This window comes from Pygoscelis adeliae, unplaced genomic scaffold, assembly GCF_000699105.1.
Source record: "Pygoscelis adeliae isolate BGI_AS28 unplaced genomic scaffold, ASM69910v1 Scaffold83, whole genome shotgun sequence".
NCBI classification, from domain to species: Eukaryota; Metazoa; Chordata; class Aves; order Sphenisciformes; family Spheniscidae; genus Pygoscelis; species Pygoscelis adeliae.
The window spans coordinates 3728238-3744742 of NW_008824467.1; the positions used below are offsets into that span (position 1 = coordinate 3728238).

The 16505-nt window shown below is 37.0% G+C and overlaps 1 protein-coding gene across 2 annotated transcripts; it reads left to right on the top strand.

Moving 5' to 3' along the window:
* The first annotated feature begins 155 nt into the window (after window positions 1-155).
* On the top strand, window positions 156-8555 carry LOX (lysyl oxidase). 2 transcript variants are annotated; one of them, XM_009321107.1, is made up of 6 exons: window positions 156-259; window positions 1554-1691; window positions 3961-4117; window positions 6564-6659; window positions 6799-6914; window positions 8475-8555. In XM_009321107.1, exons 1-6 carry the CDS (start codon window positions 210-212, stop codon window positions 8479-8481), a joined length of 564 nt encoding a protein of 187 aa, XP_009319382.1. In that variant the 5' UTR covers window positions 156-209; the 3' UTR covers window positions 8482-8555. The 2 variants fall into 2 exon arrangements, with proteins under 2 accessions (XP_009319382.1, XP_009319383.1); XM_009321108.1 differs by lacking the exon at window positions 8475-8555 and having other exon boundaries at window positions 6799-6918.
* Window positions 8556-16505: the final 7950 nt, after the last annotated feature.

Sequence of the window (16505 nt, forward strand, 5' to 3'; positions counted from 1 at the left end):
GAAGGGCCTGAGCAAAAGGGAGAGCGAGCTTAATGGGGGCAGGGGTCCGTGGCAAAACGACGGCTCCTAACGACTGGGATGGAAGCCAAGTATTTGCAGACGTGTCCTGGGTTGATCTTGCTGTTATGTGGTTGGTTTGATGAACTGCAGGTCTCCCTGACTTAGTCCCGGATCCCTATTACATCCAGGCGTCCACGTATGTCCAGAGGATGTCCATGTATAACTTGAGATGCGCTGCCGAGGAGAACTGCCTGGCAAGGTAGGCATCACCCTGGCCTTTGCCTGTCCACTGTGGGATCTTGTGCTCCCGCACCCACCGCAGAGTACCTGAGGACATGGTGAAGAGTGGAGAAAAGTGAGGCTGGAGGGCCCGAGGAAACATAGCCCAGTTTGTAACCTTCTTCTAAGCCTGTGGTAGATGGTAGGGTGTGCACATAAGAAAACAATACCGCCATAGTAGAGAGACAAACTACAGATGATTTGAAAAACCCACTTTTTATGAAAAGTTATATTGCACATTTCTATTATCAGGCTCATTTGGACATATCTGAATGTTGCAAAATGGAGGCACCTAAAAAAACCCACTTGAATCTGGTGATTTTCATCTCCCTCCTCTAATCCAACAAGATCATATTCTACCCCATTTAAAAAAAAAAACAAAAACAACCCTATTCTTAACCAGCACAAGTTACTATTAAAATTATAACATGCTAATTGTTTCTGGGCCTATGCCTTGTAATGTCTCTTAAGACTAAAATCTCCTTGAGAAGTGTTTCAGAGTCTTTTAATGGGTTGAAATAACAGCTTTGCTATGAAGTTAGGTCCTGTCCAGTTGGCAAAGAGGGATTTTTCCTGTTTTGTTTGGAAAGAAATCAACATGGCTGTTTTTAACCATTTTAACTTGTTTGATACCTTATCATGCAAAACACATTTATTTATTTACCAGCATCATTAATTGATGTCAGACTGTTTCCAGGGTCATGCTCTTTCTTCACTTGCTGGAAAAAGAAAACATGGCATAAGAAGCAGTGTTTTTTATGCTAACTTTACAGTGAAGACTAATTGAAATGTTCTTGCTGGCTATCAGTTGATTAAAATATTCCAGTATTTAAAAGACTGTAGATAATAGCTACGTGAAATAGGAAAATATAGCCTGAGGCATACGTTTATTCATTTTTGTTGCAATAGAAACAAACATCTGTTGTGTGATCTTACATACACAGTGAGCTATTTTGGTTAACAGCAACTAATGAAACTGTATTTTTGGTACCAGCGTAATTTTACAGCTAAGCAGTGATCTGCTTCAGAGGCCGAGGCAGAGTCAGTGGTCAAACTCCTGTTTATATTATTAGAAGCAGATCTGAATCTTACTCAGGTCTTGTTCTGACACCAGGCACTTCTGAGCACACCATGTGGAAATCTTGTGCGTCTCCAATGCATGAGCTTTAAGGGGGCTGAAAAGATCTACGCTATCAGTTACTTCTGAGACAACATAAATGTTTTTTTAAAGTGTTTCTTGCATATACTTACGGCTCTTTTTTGCATTATTACAGTTCAGCTTATCGAGCAGATGTTAGAGACTATGACAATCGGGTGCTTCTGAGATTCCCCCAAAGAGTGAAAAATCAAGGCACGTCAGATTTTCTGCCCAGCAGACCCCGTTATTCATGGGAGTGGCACAGCTGTCACCAGTGAGTGAAGTGCTCAGTATGGAACCTTCTAATTATCTTTTTCACTAACAAATTGTCACTTATAAGGTGACATTTTCTAAAACTGCAGTGAAGCAGGGGGGAAGCCATGGGGAAACTTTAGCCTTTTACTGTCTGATTAATTTTATGGTAGTGGTAACTACTCTTTATATAGCCACATGAAACCAAAATGTATATGAAGCTTATCTATAAGTACAAAACTCTTTCAGGTATAAATTAATTATAAATACAAGTCTCAAATCAGTTTTGATAGTGGCACCTTTTTCCTTTAAGTATATTTTACATAGGTCACAGTCCAGTTACATTTAAGTGGAACCAGTAAATAAAAGTCCCAATCATGTTAAAATAACTGTGGAAACCCTAAAATGTACATTTACTAGCATGTTCCCTGTAACACATCGTTGTAAACATTGACCCATACTTCTTGACCTGAATTTCATGGGTTAGTTCTTGACAAGGAATGGTCTGGTCAATATGGAAAAGAGAAGATTCTGAGTTGACTGATCCCATTATCAATATCCTTATCATATCATGATACTTTCACATAGCAGTACTGCTCTAGAAATAGCAAAATTGCTGGAAACATGGCAAGGCAAATGTAGTAGAACATTTTCAACATTTTGGGAGCAGACAACACTGCAAACTTGTACCTTTTCAGAAAATTCACATGCAACAGTTTCCAGGTTTGTTCCAATTTTTGCTATTTCGTAGCAGGACCAATTGTAAAATACTAGAAAGCTTACCTTACTTCCACCTTACTTAAAATACAATTCTGCTGTTACGGGTACATAAGTGGTAACTTAATATTATTCTATTAAAAAAATAATATGTAATGTGGGCTTGATCTAAAGGCCCCTGGAGTCAATGGAATATTTCTCTCTAGCTTCAGAAGCTTTAAGCTTTGAAGTATCACAATCTAATGAAAATCAGTGTCATTAGAACAAATTCTTTCAAAAAAGACTGATATTACTAGTTTATAAATCTTGTAAGGATCAAAAAGCTAAAACTAAACCAAACAAAAAAACCCTCCATAAATACTTCAGTTAACCCCCACCCCTGAAAAAAAACACCACCAACAACAAAAAAAACCCCCAACCCTGGTGCTTACAAAGTTGGTAAGTGGATGAAATGGATAGAGAGCAATTGAAATCTTCCATTTGTAGAAAAGCAGTTTCTTACTCTGCCACGATAGCCCAGCTATCGCTATCCAGATGCAAAGTGTCTCTGATGTTGATTCAGTTCTTGGACAGAAAATACATTGCCTACAAAAAAAATGCATTTCTCGTGATCATTTCCATGACAGTGGAACAAGCTCATTTGGAAATGAACTATAGCTGCCAATTAGTTTGGCTAGCCATCAGACTTCAGTGTTAGTCATCATCATCTGTGGACTGGTTTTAGTGTTCTTGACATGCATGCTTGTGAGACTTGTGTGCTCCTCTTTGTTTTAACAATACTTTTGAATTCTGTTTAATTATATCTTTCTCATATACCTCTTGAGCTGAAAGCATTCGTAAGTAACAGCAGTCAAATGCTGCACAGACAAAGTGCAGGTAGATAGTACAAGTTTAATTTTCCACGTGTTTGGAAAAAGTGAAATTACAAGAATAATAGGTGTTCAAGTCCACAGTAAGAGCTAGAACCCACTTTGTGTGAGAGCAAGAAAAATGCATCACTGTGCCCAGATCAAAAGCATACACACGTTTGAAATAGAGACTACATTAAGTACAGACTACAAAAATTGTTGACATTGGACGAGATCTGCATTGCCAGTACACAGAAGCTGATTTCTTCATGCAGATTCTGTTTTTGCTAATGTTATGAATGTGTTACATTGACTGAGGGCCATGGAAATGTGAAAGTAAATTGTTGGGTTTTTGCTAGCAAGTAGCAAACTTTCCTGGAATTTATAGTATGTAAGGTAAGCATTCCTAGCAAAACTCTGGCTAAAGGCAGTTATAAGATGTACAATTCAAATATGAACTACTTAGTATTTGCTATTGTTATTGGAAAAGAGCTGAAACAGGAAATTTTGGAAAAACACTGCTGCTATGAAGTCTTTCCCTTAACAAATTAAAATGAAAATAAAACTTAATTGAATGGCCAGTAGATAGGAAAGTATACTAATACACAAGTTGTGTAATAAATAAAATTTGGCCAGATCTAACAAAAGGTAGATAAAATAGGAATATGTTAAAATGTTATTGACAAGATCTGATCCATGTTTAATAATGTATCTGTGGTTTAACAGACATTATCACAGCATGGATGAATTCAGCCACTATGACTTGTTGGATGCAAGCTCACACAGAAAAGTTGCTGAAGGACACAAAGCAAGTTTCTGTCTGGAAGATACCTCGTGTGATTATGGATATTACAGACGGTACGCATGTACAGCACATACACAGGTAAGAGTTGGTTCAGAGACAACCAAGTTTCTTTTCCCCCTCTAATTTATCTCTTGTTTTTTTTTTCTACCGATCATCAGATGCTGTAAATTATCTGATGCCCTAACTAGCTCTGAAATTCTCCATCATAGAGGCCAGGATAGCAACTTGGAGACTTATAATTTACCCAGGTGCTGTTAAATGTGGGTGTCTCATTAAAATGCAGGGACACTCATTAGCCTAGCATCACTGGTAACTGAACTATATTAAAACACACCACAAGTTCTTGTGGTAATAGGACTGGTCAAGTGAGCTAAAGGGAACTCAAGACAGAGTCAGTAAGGAAGTCGTTTCCACTGCTCATCCCCCACAAACTGCTCGGTGGTGTCCTTGGCTGGTCCCAGAGTTCATAGCTAGTATTTTCTCCCTTGCAGAGCATGAGGCTGCAAGGTGCTGAATTCCCTTAATACCTACAGCTACCAGCTGGCAGTCCAACACGGAAAACTTACAGCATAGTTTTATGCGTCTATGGAAGGCTGTTAAAGAGAATGGCGGCCATGTGAACATCATGATGGGTCATACACAAATGTAAAGCAAGGTGTTAGGGCTTATTAAGGGAATAGATAAAAAGTGGAATGCACCATTATGATATTATACAAATCCATGATAGACTCCTACCTTGAATACTGCATGGAGTTCTGGTCACCACCTCTCAAAACTGGTACAGAAAAGCTTAAAAAACCAAGCCAGCCAACCCCAGGAGAACAAGGATGATCAGCAGTGTAATATGGCTACCACGCTAAGAGATTTCATAGACTATTCCATTTGGAAAAAACAGAAATAATACCAAATCTTGAGTGGTCCTGGATGGAAAGAGGAAATTGTTGATATTCACTGTTTCTCACAGTACAAGAATGTAAGGATATCCAAAAGAACAGTCAGACAACAGCTTTAAAACAGAGAGGAGTGCTCTTCTGACGCATGAATAGAGTATTAAATTCCTTGCCATAGGATGTTGCAGAGATCAAAAATATCTACATGGGTTCAAAAAAATTTAGACAAAGTAATGGAGGCTATTAAACAAAAATCTGATGGTACCCCATGTCTTAAATACAGTTAAATGCCTGGTGGAAGGAATTTGCTTGTGTAAAGGAGATTACACATCCCATTTCTTATGTTCTTTTCTTCTCAAGCATCTGCTGCTGACCACTGTCAGAGGCATGACACTGAGTTTGATTGATCTGTGGTCAAACTCAATATGGCCACTTATACATAAACTTGTATCCCTTATTCTGCAGTTTTTAATCTAGGAGGTGGTTATTTTATCACGGAGAAATGACAGCTATGCTTCACTGGCTGACGTGTCCACATTTGAATTTTAAATGTAATGAATGATCTGAAATGCATAAGGGCTTTGAAGAGGTTTTATAAATATCTTTTCTCCTTCTGTAGACTATGACATCTAACTAAGCAACACACATATTTTACAGCTGGAGTATTTGTGTCACTAGAATCATGGCTGTGTCAGCGTTTCCACTGGAAGCCCATATTTCAGGGGTTTGTAATTGGACTGTAAAACTTTCCTCCAGCCTCAGACTTGGCACATACATGCGAGAGTCTGAGCTGATCACCAGCTGGGTCAAGAGGGAATTCCTGCAGGACTTGGGTTTTGTGCACTCTGTGTGTCGCCAGAACAGATCAGCTTTGCCTAGAGCAATCTGTATTGCCACGGTTAAAGACACCAGATTTGAACCACTGATACATTAATATATGGAGATTCTTACTGATGTTCCTAACAGCAAAGAAGTTTTCAGAAAAGATTCATCTGGAAGAAAGGCTACATTTTCAGTTCTCTCAGATTCTTGTGTCACTATTTGCCTGAAGAGGTGCCGTTTCTGTGCAAAACTCAATGTGAAAATGGCCCTAGACTCTACTATTCAAAGATGGCACTTTGGCAGAGTACATCTATAGCAAAAAGTTGCATCATTCCTAAGGGTAGAGACAGGTTCCAACACAGTCATTAAGTTTGTACTCAAGGACCTCAGAAGCTATTTACTTGAGATTTACAGATATTTAGGTCCAGTCTTTGGTCAGTTTTGATTTTATTCTCACCTTTTGTAAAGAATATTGAGTAATAGCATGAACAATATTTACAGAAAAGGAGTACTGTAACAAGTGACAATAAAATACAGATAAAATACAGATATCTCACAGATGAACAAGTATTAGTAGTATAGGTGTTTCTTATGCAGTAATACAGTGCTGTCTATAAAAGTGATATGTTAGACTTACGTGTTCTAGTTTAGATATTAAAATAAAATGCCAAGAAAAAATAAGCCTCATTTCCTGAGGTAATTTTCTTAGTGAAATGTGATGGTTAAGTGAGCTTCAGTCTGAGTGTCCCTAATGTCTAGAATAGTACTATTCCTAATGATTTTTTGACATCCATCTTAACTTCATTTTTAAGGGACTGAGCCCTGGCTGCTACGACACTTACAATGCTGATATAGATTGCCAGTGGATTGATATTACAGATGTAAAACCTGGAAATTACATTCTGAAGGTAAGGGTATTGGGAGTGGGGAGGTTTGGTTTTTTTATTGTTGTTTTTTAAAGAAGCAAATAATTTGTATATGTCCTTTTGAATGTAAGTTATCAACTCAAACCTGGAAGTAGACAACATTGTGCTTTCTCCCCTTAAGGTGAGTGTAAACCCCAGCTATTTGGTGCCTGAATCTGATTACTCCAACAATATAGTACGCTGCGATATACGCTATACAGGCCACCATGCATATGCCTCTGGCTGTACAATTTCACCGTAAGTACATTCCTTTGTCTCTGCAACTGTTTTAAATTCATAGTACTAAAGTTGACAAACAGATTTATAAAGCTTACAGATTTACTTTGTATTGAAAAAATAACTCCCACCATTAATTCTAGTGATATCAATTTCTTCAGTATGTCATTTCTTGGGATTCAGGATCAGGGGTGTTAATTCAAAATTCATATGGCACTTTTCAAAGGTCTTTTTTGGCAGGAATGATAGGAACAGTTGCTTCGCTGTTGATAACTACATAGCTTTCAAATCCTGACCTTCGGTAATTAAACTATTTCCATAAGGCTAGCACTGATTTTTAAAAATTATTTAGTCTTGAAAAACAATCGTAAGTGAGAATTTTGCTCTTGCAGTTGTGCCATCAGGATATATAGCACTTTCAAAATTGCTGCTACTGTCTGGGCTGCTAGATAACTACCTCTGGCTCATGCCTTCTTTGTATTTGCACTAAAACCTTTCTGTGCTCATTCAATACCCATTTATAGCATCCACACAGAACTGTTGAGCAGTTACAGAGCTCTTAAAACATTCTGCAAAATCCCACACATGTATGTTACTTTGCTGACACAGCAGCCATCCTCCCTGAAACAGTTCTTCCAGACGCACTCCATTTACAGTTTAGTTCTTTAAAAGTTTAAACAATGCCGCAATTACGGCTTTTTTTTTCCCCTTCAAAAAGGCAAATTCATTTAATTGATGTTCTCATGGTAGGTCTACTGTAGCTTAGTATCCATGAAACACACGCAAAAAGCAATCAGTCTTCTGTAACACAGAGGTAAGCAGTTCTCAGGACAATATATTAGTTGCTCGTACAAAAAAAATATTTATCAGGCGGTTTCATTTGGATTGCGTAAGGAGTGAGTATTAACATTGTATAGAGGTTCATGGGAGATAAATTCCAGAGGAGCAAATGAAAAGTAAAATAACTGACCAGTATAGTCTGCTGTAACAGCATCAGTGAAACAAACGTACTGAATTAATGTCACTGTTGCTTAACTGGCCTTTAAAATACTCATTCCTTACTTTGTATTAGGAAACCAGTAGTTAAATGAGGTTAAAATGAGAAACATTTTTTCACGCCAGTGTGGAGATCTGTATTTATAATCACACTTTGATCATAAATGCGACAAGTTAAATGGCTTCAGCAAAATCCTCTATTTGTTCTCGCCGTGTGGTGGTCAGACTTGTAGGAAATGGAAGAAAAAGAACAATAGGCGTCCTGCAGGTCATGAATGATTATTTTTGGCGGACCTGTGGCAGGAGCTTTTAAAGCATTTCTCTGTAACAGGACTGACTGACTATTACTCCTAGGAACACCGTTTTGCTCACATTCACGTGGAAGGGAAATTTATGCTTCACGCCCTTAACTTTTAGTGTCCCCATCTTAGCTCTGCAAATGTTATCAACGAAATACGTTCATGCAGGGTGAGGAAACAAAATTCCTGATACTGTTTGTTGACCTGCGCCTTCAAGCTGACACAAGGGTGTGTAGCAGATATTCTTTTTGTAGTCATCTGCATAACATTGTTTCTCTTTCAACAGATACTGAGAAAGATGCAAGAAAATGGATGAGACGGTGCCAAATGTTTTGAACTGGAGTATCATTATATAAACTTCAATAGGATGTAAACACTATAGAAACAAAACTACAGAACATACACGCATACACCCACACACCTTATGTGATTATGAAGCACTTCAGCTGCTTCTCAACCAAATCTGTAACTGGATTTTAAGCATTTAAATTGGCATTACTTTTATTACTATGAAATGTGTGGAACTGGTGATTCATGCACAGATACTTTAAATTTTGAAAATCTAACTCATTCATAAAAACATAAGCATTTCTTAACTCCTGAAAATTTGGAGTTCAGTTGATAATAGACTTCAGTGGGAATATTACTGGTGAATGAATTGAACATATTTTAAAAGGTAGCAAAAATTTATGTAAAATGAATTAAATAAAATGCAATAGAAAGTACTAACATCAGCTATCTCAGAAAATACCAGAATGAAAAACAGCTTAAGAGTAATGCTACAGTACCATTAAAATAAAACTTGCTAGGACACATTGATATGAATGAGAAAAGTATGTTCAGTTTTCAAGGAATATTAACATATAGCAGAGAAATACATATATATATATATATATCAGTTATACCCCTGCAAGAAAAGTTATGTTTACATTTTTAATACATTAGAAGTTTTTCCATTTTCTTAAGTAAAAAACAGATGGGGTTTTGAAAGAAACCTTTCATCTGTGGAAATGAATTAAAGAACTTATCCACCTTTCTATGTTCAAGAGATTTTTCAAGGTGGGGCTTTTAAAAGACTTCTGCAAACTTAATGTGGATAAAAATAAATACCTGTCAAGAAGAGGGCTCTTGGAGACAATGAAGAGTCCCTGATGTAGTCATCTGTGAAAAACATCCAACTTGAACAGGTTAACCATCAAAATAATACAGGCAATTAACTCAGGTGGCACCACAAACAGAAGTAGGTCAGAATCTCTAACAAAGTGTTTTTATCGTGAAAAAGCCTACTACCTGCTTTCCCCTTAAGTACTGTATTTGACTTTAAAAATGTATATCTCAGTATTCAAACAATGAAGTTGAAAATATACTATATATAGAGGGAGAACAAAAGTCAATGTATTTAACATCCTACTTTAGGCTGTTCAGGAACCAAATACAACATTGTCAAGGGGAAAAACTTCCAGCCCAAATTAAAGTTTTTGCTGAACTGCTTAACTGGTGCTGGGTACACCACTCCTCTTCCCATCCCCAAATTATTTTGCTTTTGCAGTGCACCCTGCTGTAAGCTACAGTAGCTGTGATTTTGTTTTTAAACTGTGAAATGACATATCACAAGGGGATCTGGCGTTTTTTTCAGAAGATTTCTGATCATGTAAAATGAAGGATCTACTTTTGAAACAAAGGGACCTAGAAATATTGATTGGTATTGGTTAAGTTTAATCAGCAGTTCAAAACACCTAATGAAACATGGAAATCTCAATATTGTTTAAAAAATATTGAAAAATACATGTGCTATTCGGTGTAGTTAAAAAATGAAAAATCTGAGGAGTGTGGAGAGGTTTTATTATCACTATTGAGAATACTTCAGGCAGTATTTGGAAGTATTTTACACAGTAGAACCCTATGGATTTAGTTTGGAAGTTTTATGAATTATCGTAGTATCCTTTAAGGATCAACTTGTTCTTTCCTACATATATTTAAGCTTATTTCATGATTATGAAGTATTTCCATCTTGATCATAACTTGGTTACAAATTTGCACAACTAGTGTGTATACTTAAAAAGAACGTAAGAACCAGCAACCCAGTGATTACTACCGAACATTGAGAGTGGGTGCAGAATGAATGCCATTTATACCTGCAGGTCCCGTTTTGTTTGCTGAGAGATCCATTTTAGCAATCAGTCACCAGTATTGGGCAATGAACAGAAGCAAAATTTGGAAACTAGGTTTATTAGAAAGCCATTTATTACATATGTCTGCAAAAATGAGGGTCTGTTTAAAGTCTAGGCTTCTGAAATCTCAGCCCAAAGAGTTTTTGAGATTAAGAGGTGTGAAGGGATGCAAGTGCATTCACCTTTCTATAGACTTAGGTCAAAATTGGGGTGAAAGTCCTGGTAGCAGCTTGGGCAATGGACACAAAAGCTACTGTAATGGAAGCTAGGCTGTGGGCACGGGCTGCTTCCTGGTAAGAGGTTGTGTGCTCGTACCTCATTGTGCCTGATGCTGAATGTGGGATAAGAGAGCCCTAACTGGACGCAGAGCAGCCACAGAAACTGAGTGTATCCCTCGGCTTACGAGGCAGTAACCTGCTCACATGTCTATACCCAAACTACTTGCAGAACTCCACTGAAGTCAGCAAGGAGCCAGAGGACCTTGAGCATCCGTGTAGGTGGAGCAAGTTGTAATACTGGACTTAGTCCTTTCAGTGGGAATGGCCTGGTTCGGAAAGGTGTTGAACGCCATAACTTTGAATATTGGGGATATTGTAGCTACAAAAATGTAGCTTTTTTTTCCGTAGCAAAATATTGTATTTGTTTTGAAATGTGTGTTAAGCAACATGACAGTGATGTACAATAGCACAAAAATTGCCTAAGATAACATGAACAGTCTATTTAGAAAAACAAGGGATTTTAGGATTAAAAAAAATGAAGGAATGTGACTTTAACTTCCCCTGTTTAACTATAGTAAATCACAACGCAGTAGAAGTAGAAGAGTTTATTATATAGCATGTGTAGAAGTAGTTCTGAATAGGGGAGTGCCAACCAGTATTTTCAGTACCTTGGCTCTGCAGTTTTGACCCAGACACCTTAACTTACTTTTTTCATACTGGAATATATTTATGGGATTACGTGCATTTTTGTTGAAAAACATTTATAAAAACTGTTTTGATAAAAGCTTATTTTATACAGCAAATTATATTTTGGAATCCTTTTGTACCAGACATTGGGCTTATTCCCATCATCTTTGAAGGGCATCTTGCCATTGGTCTCAGTGGGAGCAAAATCAGATTTAAATTTTATGAGAATTCTAGTACGAATTTGCTGTCTTGCAGTCTCAAATTTCCTTTGAAAAGCCAAATCATAAAAATGTGTGTGAAGCAATTACCTCCCACATTTCAGATCTTTAGATAAAAATTGCACATAAGGAACATACTGTATGTCAGGCTCATTACAGGAGGGGTTTGTTATATATTTTTTTTAATCCTGAAATACATTTGATATTTGCGTATTTGTAGACGAAAGTGTAACAAAAATGACAGATTGGTCACCAATGGAACCAACATATTGTGTAGATGATGTTTTTGTGTTAGTAAAAGTCTACTCATTTTCTCTCTGCTCCAGAGTTTACTATGCAGTGTTGAATGAGTGCAAACACCACATGTACCTTCCTATAGTCATTCATGCATTGTTTGCAGGGTACTCATTCAAAACCAGCAGGGTGAATTTCATAAATGAGACATTGAAAGGTGGTTTATCCTGTGTCTCACATTTATGCCGATAAGGCATTTTCATTTTCTCCAAATCCTAAAAGGTGCTGAAAGATTTTAACTTGAATTAAAACTAAAGAGTATGTTATTGGGAGGTTTTTATTATGCAACTAAATGCTACAGATACAGTGAAATGCCACTCGTTTTTGCAACTTTTTTGAAGGTTTTTCATTATTTCCTTCACTTTTCTGCCAAGAGTCTTACTTCAACAACTTTGCATCTTTATCTGAAGAGCTCTAATTTATAATATTCAGGCACTAGCTTTGTATTCTTCATTGCACTTTCATATTCTTGTGTTACATGCCCGTATTATGGTTGCAAGTTTATGTGAAAATGACTTGAATAAAATGTTTCAAGCGTTCTACTTGTCAAAGTATTATACTTAATGCATAGGCCAGATCCATCTCTCAGTGAGAAAGCTTCAATTAAAGTTGTTATATCTATATGAAAATGAGGAAGATTCTGTCACGCTGACATGGTCTCAGAAAAAATGTCACAAGTTAGAAACAAGAAAGAAAAAGTTGCAAGGCATGATGAATTACCTCTCACACTACACAAAGGCTTAACATGTGAAGGCATAACAGGATGACGTACGGTTCATCTGGATATGAGATTTTCTTGCCATATCAGCTGTCTCTGTAGAAACAGGAACTTAGAAACCACTTTCGGAATTTCTGCTCCAAAAACTTTACTTTCATGGAAAGAACATTTGAGCAGTCCATGGTAGAAAGTCTATGTACTCTAGAAAATTGACTAACACATTTAACACTTAGTTACTCCAAAAACATTTTATCCTTTTTTATTTACATTCTCTGAGTACAGACCAACATCCTTCTGCCTCTTCAATCTGTATGGTAAACTGATGAAATAGGCTGAATTGTGAAGCATCTCATCCCTTCACTGAGGGATTAATACAGAAAAGCATGGTTAAAAACTTTGGAATGTTCCCTCTAGTAAGAGGTTGTCAAACACTTAAATAACTAATGGCACTCTTGGCTTTGAGTAAATGGAGACAAAACCAATATAGTATCTTTTAAAATACATAAAATAAATGTAGAATTATTTCAGATATAAACAATGTTGTGATGTTTCTATAATTTATTTAACAAAATTATTCCTATGCTACTACGTATTAGAGCTATGAGCTTCAAACTGAGAATTCCTGCAAGTGCTATCCCTAGAGCACAGAACTTGGTGTGGATCAGAATCCATGCAAATACAAAAATGCAGTCAAAAATGCATACAATTACTGCAGAAAGTATATTCAAATTTCTTGAAAATAAACCATCTCCTAGTTTCCAAGTATCTTCTACCTGCTATTCTACTATCCCATTTTCACATTAGATCACCTGCCTAGTATCGCAAACTGATCTATCACCAGTCTACAATCAGAAAGCAATCCAACACTTCCAGTTAAGAAAGTATTGCTGTAACTGAATTTTCATTCAAGACCTATTTCTCCTGATCTAAACAGTCCATAAAAACTGATGAGAGAAATATTTATGCCTGTTTGGAAATCTTCAAATTAGTGCTATCAATTTGTACACCAATCTTTCTTTTTTTAAAAAAATCAGATTTAAACTAATATTGACACTCTTAAAAGATACTGAAAAATCTGAGGTTGTTTTGCCAGTAAGTCTGAAGTGAAAAAATTGTGCACCTGAAGCAGTCTTGTAGTATCTGACAGTATGTACCCTGACTGAGAACATTTCTTCTACGGTATAGTACTGAACTTGAAAGCATGGTTCTCAGGGTTTTTTAAATCTAATCATCACAGAATTAAATAACTTACCATATGACTATAAAAAAAAATTGGTAATACTTTGTGAGAGATCTCTGTCTAAACAGTATTACAGATACAAGTTATGTTAAAATCATGTATATACTGAAAATGTTACGTTGTTATAATAAGGAGAAAATGTTCTAAGCTTTATCAACAACCTCCAGGCAAGTTCATTGGGTTTATCAGTTCACAAAAAAATTTCCCAGTTGCACATAAAAAATATTATCAAGTCCCAAACAGCACTACTCGTTTGTATAGTGCATTAAGGCTGTGATCCAGGTGAGTCACTGAGCACTACTAAAAGTAGTAATAGCCCATTAAAATATCAAGCAATGCCAGTAACCTAATCTCTCGTCTCTCATTCATGTTCAGTGTATGTTATCTTTTTTCTTTTCTTTAAAGTAAGAGCCCAGAAGTGTTTTTGAAGATGAAAAAATAGATGTTTTGATAAGTCAGGCTTCCTTCAGGAAGAATTCTATGGCCACAAATTACAGCTGTAAGAATGGAGTAAGAAACTTGCTCAAATGCCAAGATAAACCAATGCTCCTAGATCTCTAAGCACATGCAAAAAACCACTTTAGAACATAAGCTCCTTAAAGAGTCTTTTTTTTTTTCCCCCAAACTATTTGCAATCTTTGATTTTTTGGTCTTTAATGTGATTTCAACTCTTAAAATAGGGTGCTCATCTGCTAAAAGAAAGATAAGCTGTCCATGAAAAACTGTATTATAGCTGATGACATCTACCAAAAGAAATTTTTCTTGCCTTTTATTGGAACCAGAGAAGTCACATACCAAATGTTTGTTTGGCTGTAGCATTCGGCTATGATTTATTTTCTTATTTATTTAAAGCATTAAGGATTAGCATTTGCATCTGGAAAACTTAAAGAGTTTGTATATAGGAAGTAAATGCATGGCTTTTTCTACAAAATACGATCCTTCCTCACAAAACCACAGTAAACATGTTTCCATGTTTTATTTTAATCTTCTGGCCTTAAATGTTGTTCCATATGGTACAGTGAAAATAACAACAACAAAAAACACTGGGAAATGGAAGGTTATTTGAATTTCTAGTTCCTCTGAGTGGCAATGCCATTCAGAAAGATAATACCACATATACTGATATTTGTTTAGGATCCAGAAAAGAAAGCCTAACCAAGTGGGGCAGAGACACACCTAGATAATAATACAAAATGGACCGACCAGAACGTTTAGCCTTCAAGAACTTAACACAGGATGGGAGAATGGGCAGAAATTGCGGGGCTATAAATATTAAGATAAAAAGTCTGCAGAGGAGAGAGAGAGGGCCATACCATAAAACACCTAAACTTGTTCCTGCCATTTGACTCTAATGTCATCCCAAGTGGAATACACTGAGGTATTACACAGTGACTAAATGTTTTAGACACATCCAGTAACTCCCCTGTGGAGCTGCTGATGGTTAGGGAGTCATTGCTTGACTCAGTCCTAAGTATACAAAATCACAAGGAGTAGATGAGGTAGGAGGAGACCTCTGGATACCATTTAGTTCAAACCCACTGTCCAAGCAGGGTCACCTTGAGACCATTACCCAGGACTGTGTCCAGTCAGGTTCTGAGTATCTCCAAGGATGGAGACTCCACAATCTTTCTGGGCACCTGTGCCAGTGGTCCATCACCCTCACAGTGAAAAAGATTTTTACTGTTTAAGCAGAATTTCTTGTATTTCAGTTTGTGCCCATTGCCTCTTGTCCACTCGATAGCACTGAGAAAGGTCTGGCTCAATCTTCTTCTTTACCCTGCCCCCCACCCGCCCATATTTATACACATTGACAAGATCCCCCCGAGCCTTCTCTTCTCCTGAACAGTCCCAGCTCTCTCAGTCTCTACTCATATGTCATATACTTCAAGCCCTTAATCATCTCAGTCACCCTTTGCTGGACTCATTCCAGTCTGTCCTTGTCCCTCGTGTACTGTGGAGTCCAGAACTAGACCCAGCACTTCAGATGTGGCCTCACCAGTGCTGAGTACAAGGCAAGGGTCACCTCTCTTGTCCTGCTGGCAACGCTCTTTCTAATGCAGCCCCAGAAGTTGCTGGCCATCTTTGCTGAGACATAGAAAAAGATTGTTTTTCATAAGAACATAATACGTAGGAAGGACTTCTACACCTTAAGGGATTACAGATTCCACAAGTTTACATGGATTTAAGAGCAGACAAATCTGCAAAAAAGAAATCCATTGAGGATTATTAAACACAGTAAGCTAAAGTATTACAAGATGTCCCTGAGCTATAAAACTGGAAGCTCAACGAGTTGGAAGTTGGATGATGTTATCACTGTGTGCTTCCTCTATCCCTATGCTTAAAGTGCCTCTTTTTGACTACTGTTGAAGATACTAGGCTAGATGGACCTTTGGTCTGATGCAGGGCTATCCTTAGGCATTACAAAATGCGACATGAATTGTACAGTGTATTATCTTACATGCACTGCAGTCATTTACCAAGTTTTGGAATTAATTTGATTATGAAAGATACAAGATTATGAAAGAGAACTATATTTAAATGAACAACACTATTAAAGATTAATTACAAGTTCAGAACTTGTTTCAATTAAGCAGTAGGAAAAGTCCTTAAAGAAAAATACAATGAAGATTTTATCTCATATCCCATTCAAATGAACTCCCAAACTCAGAATGGCACTTAAAAGTCAAAGGTTTCTTAGTGTACAAAGATATTTCAGTTTTTCAGCATTCTTTCAGAAAGTGGAAGAGAGACATGTTGGAGCACCCAGATAT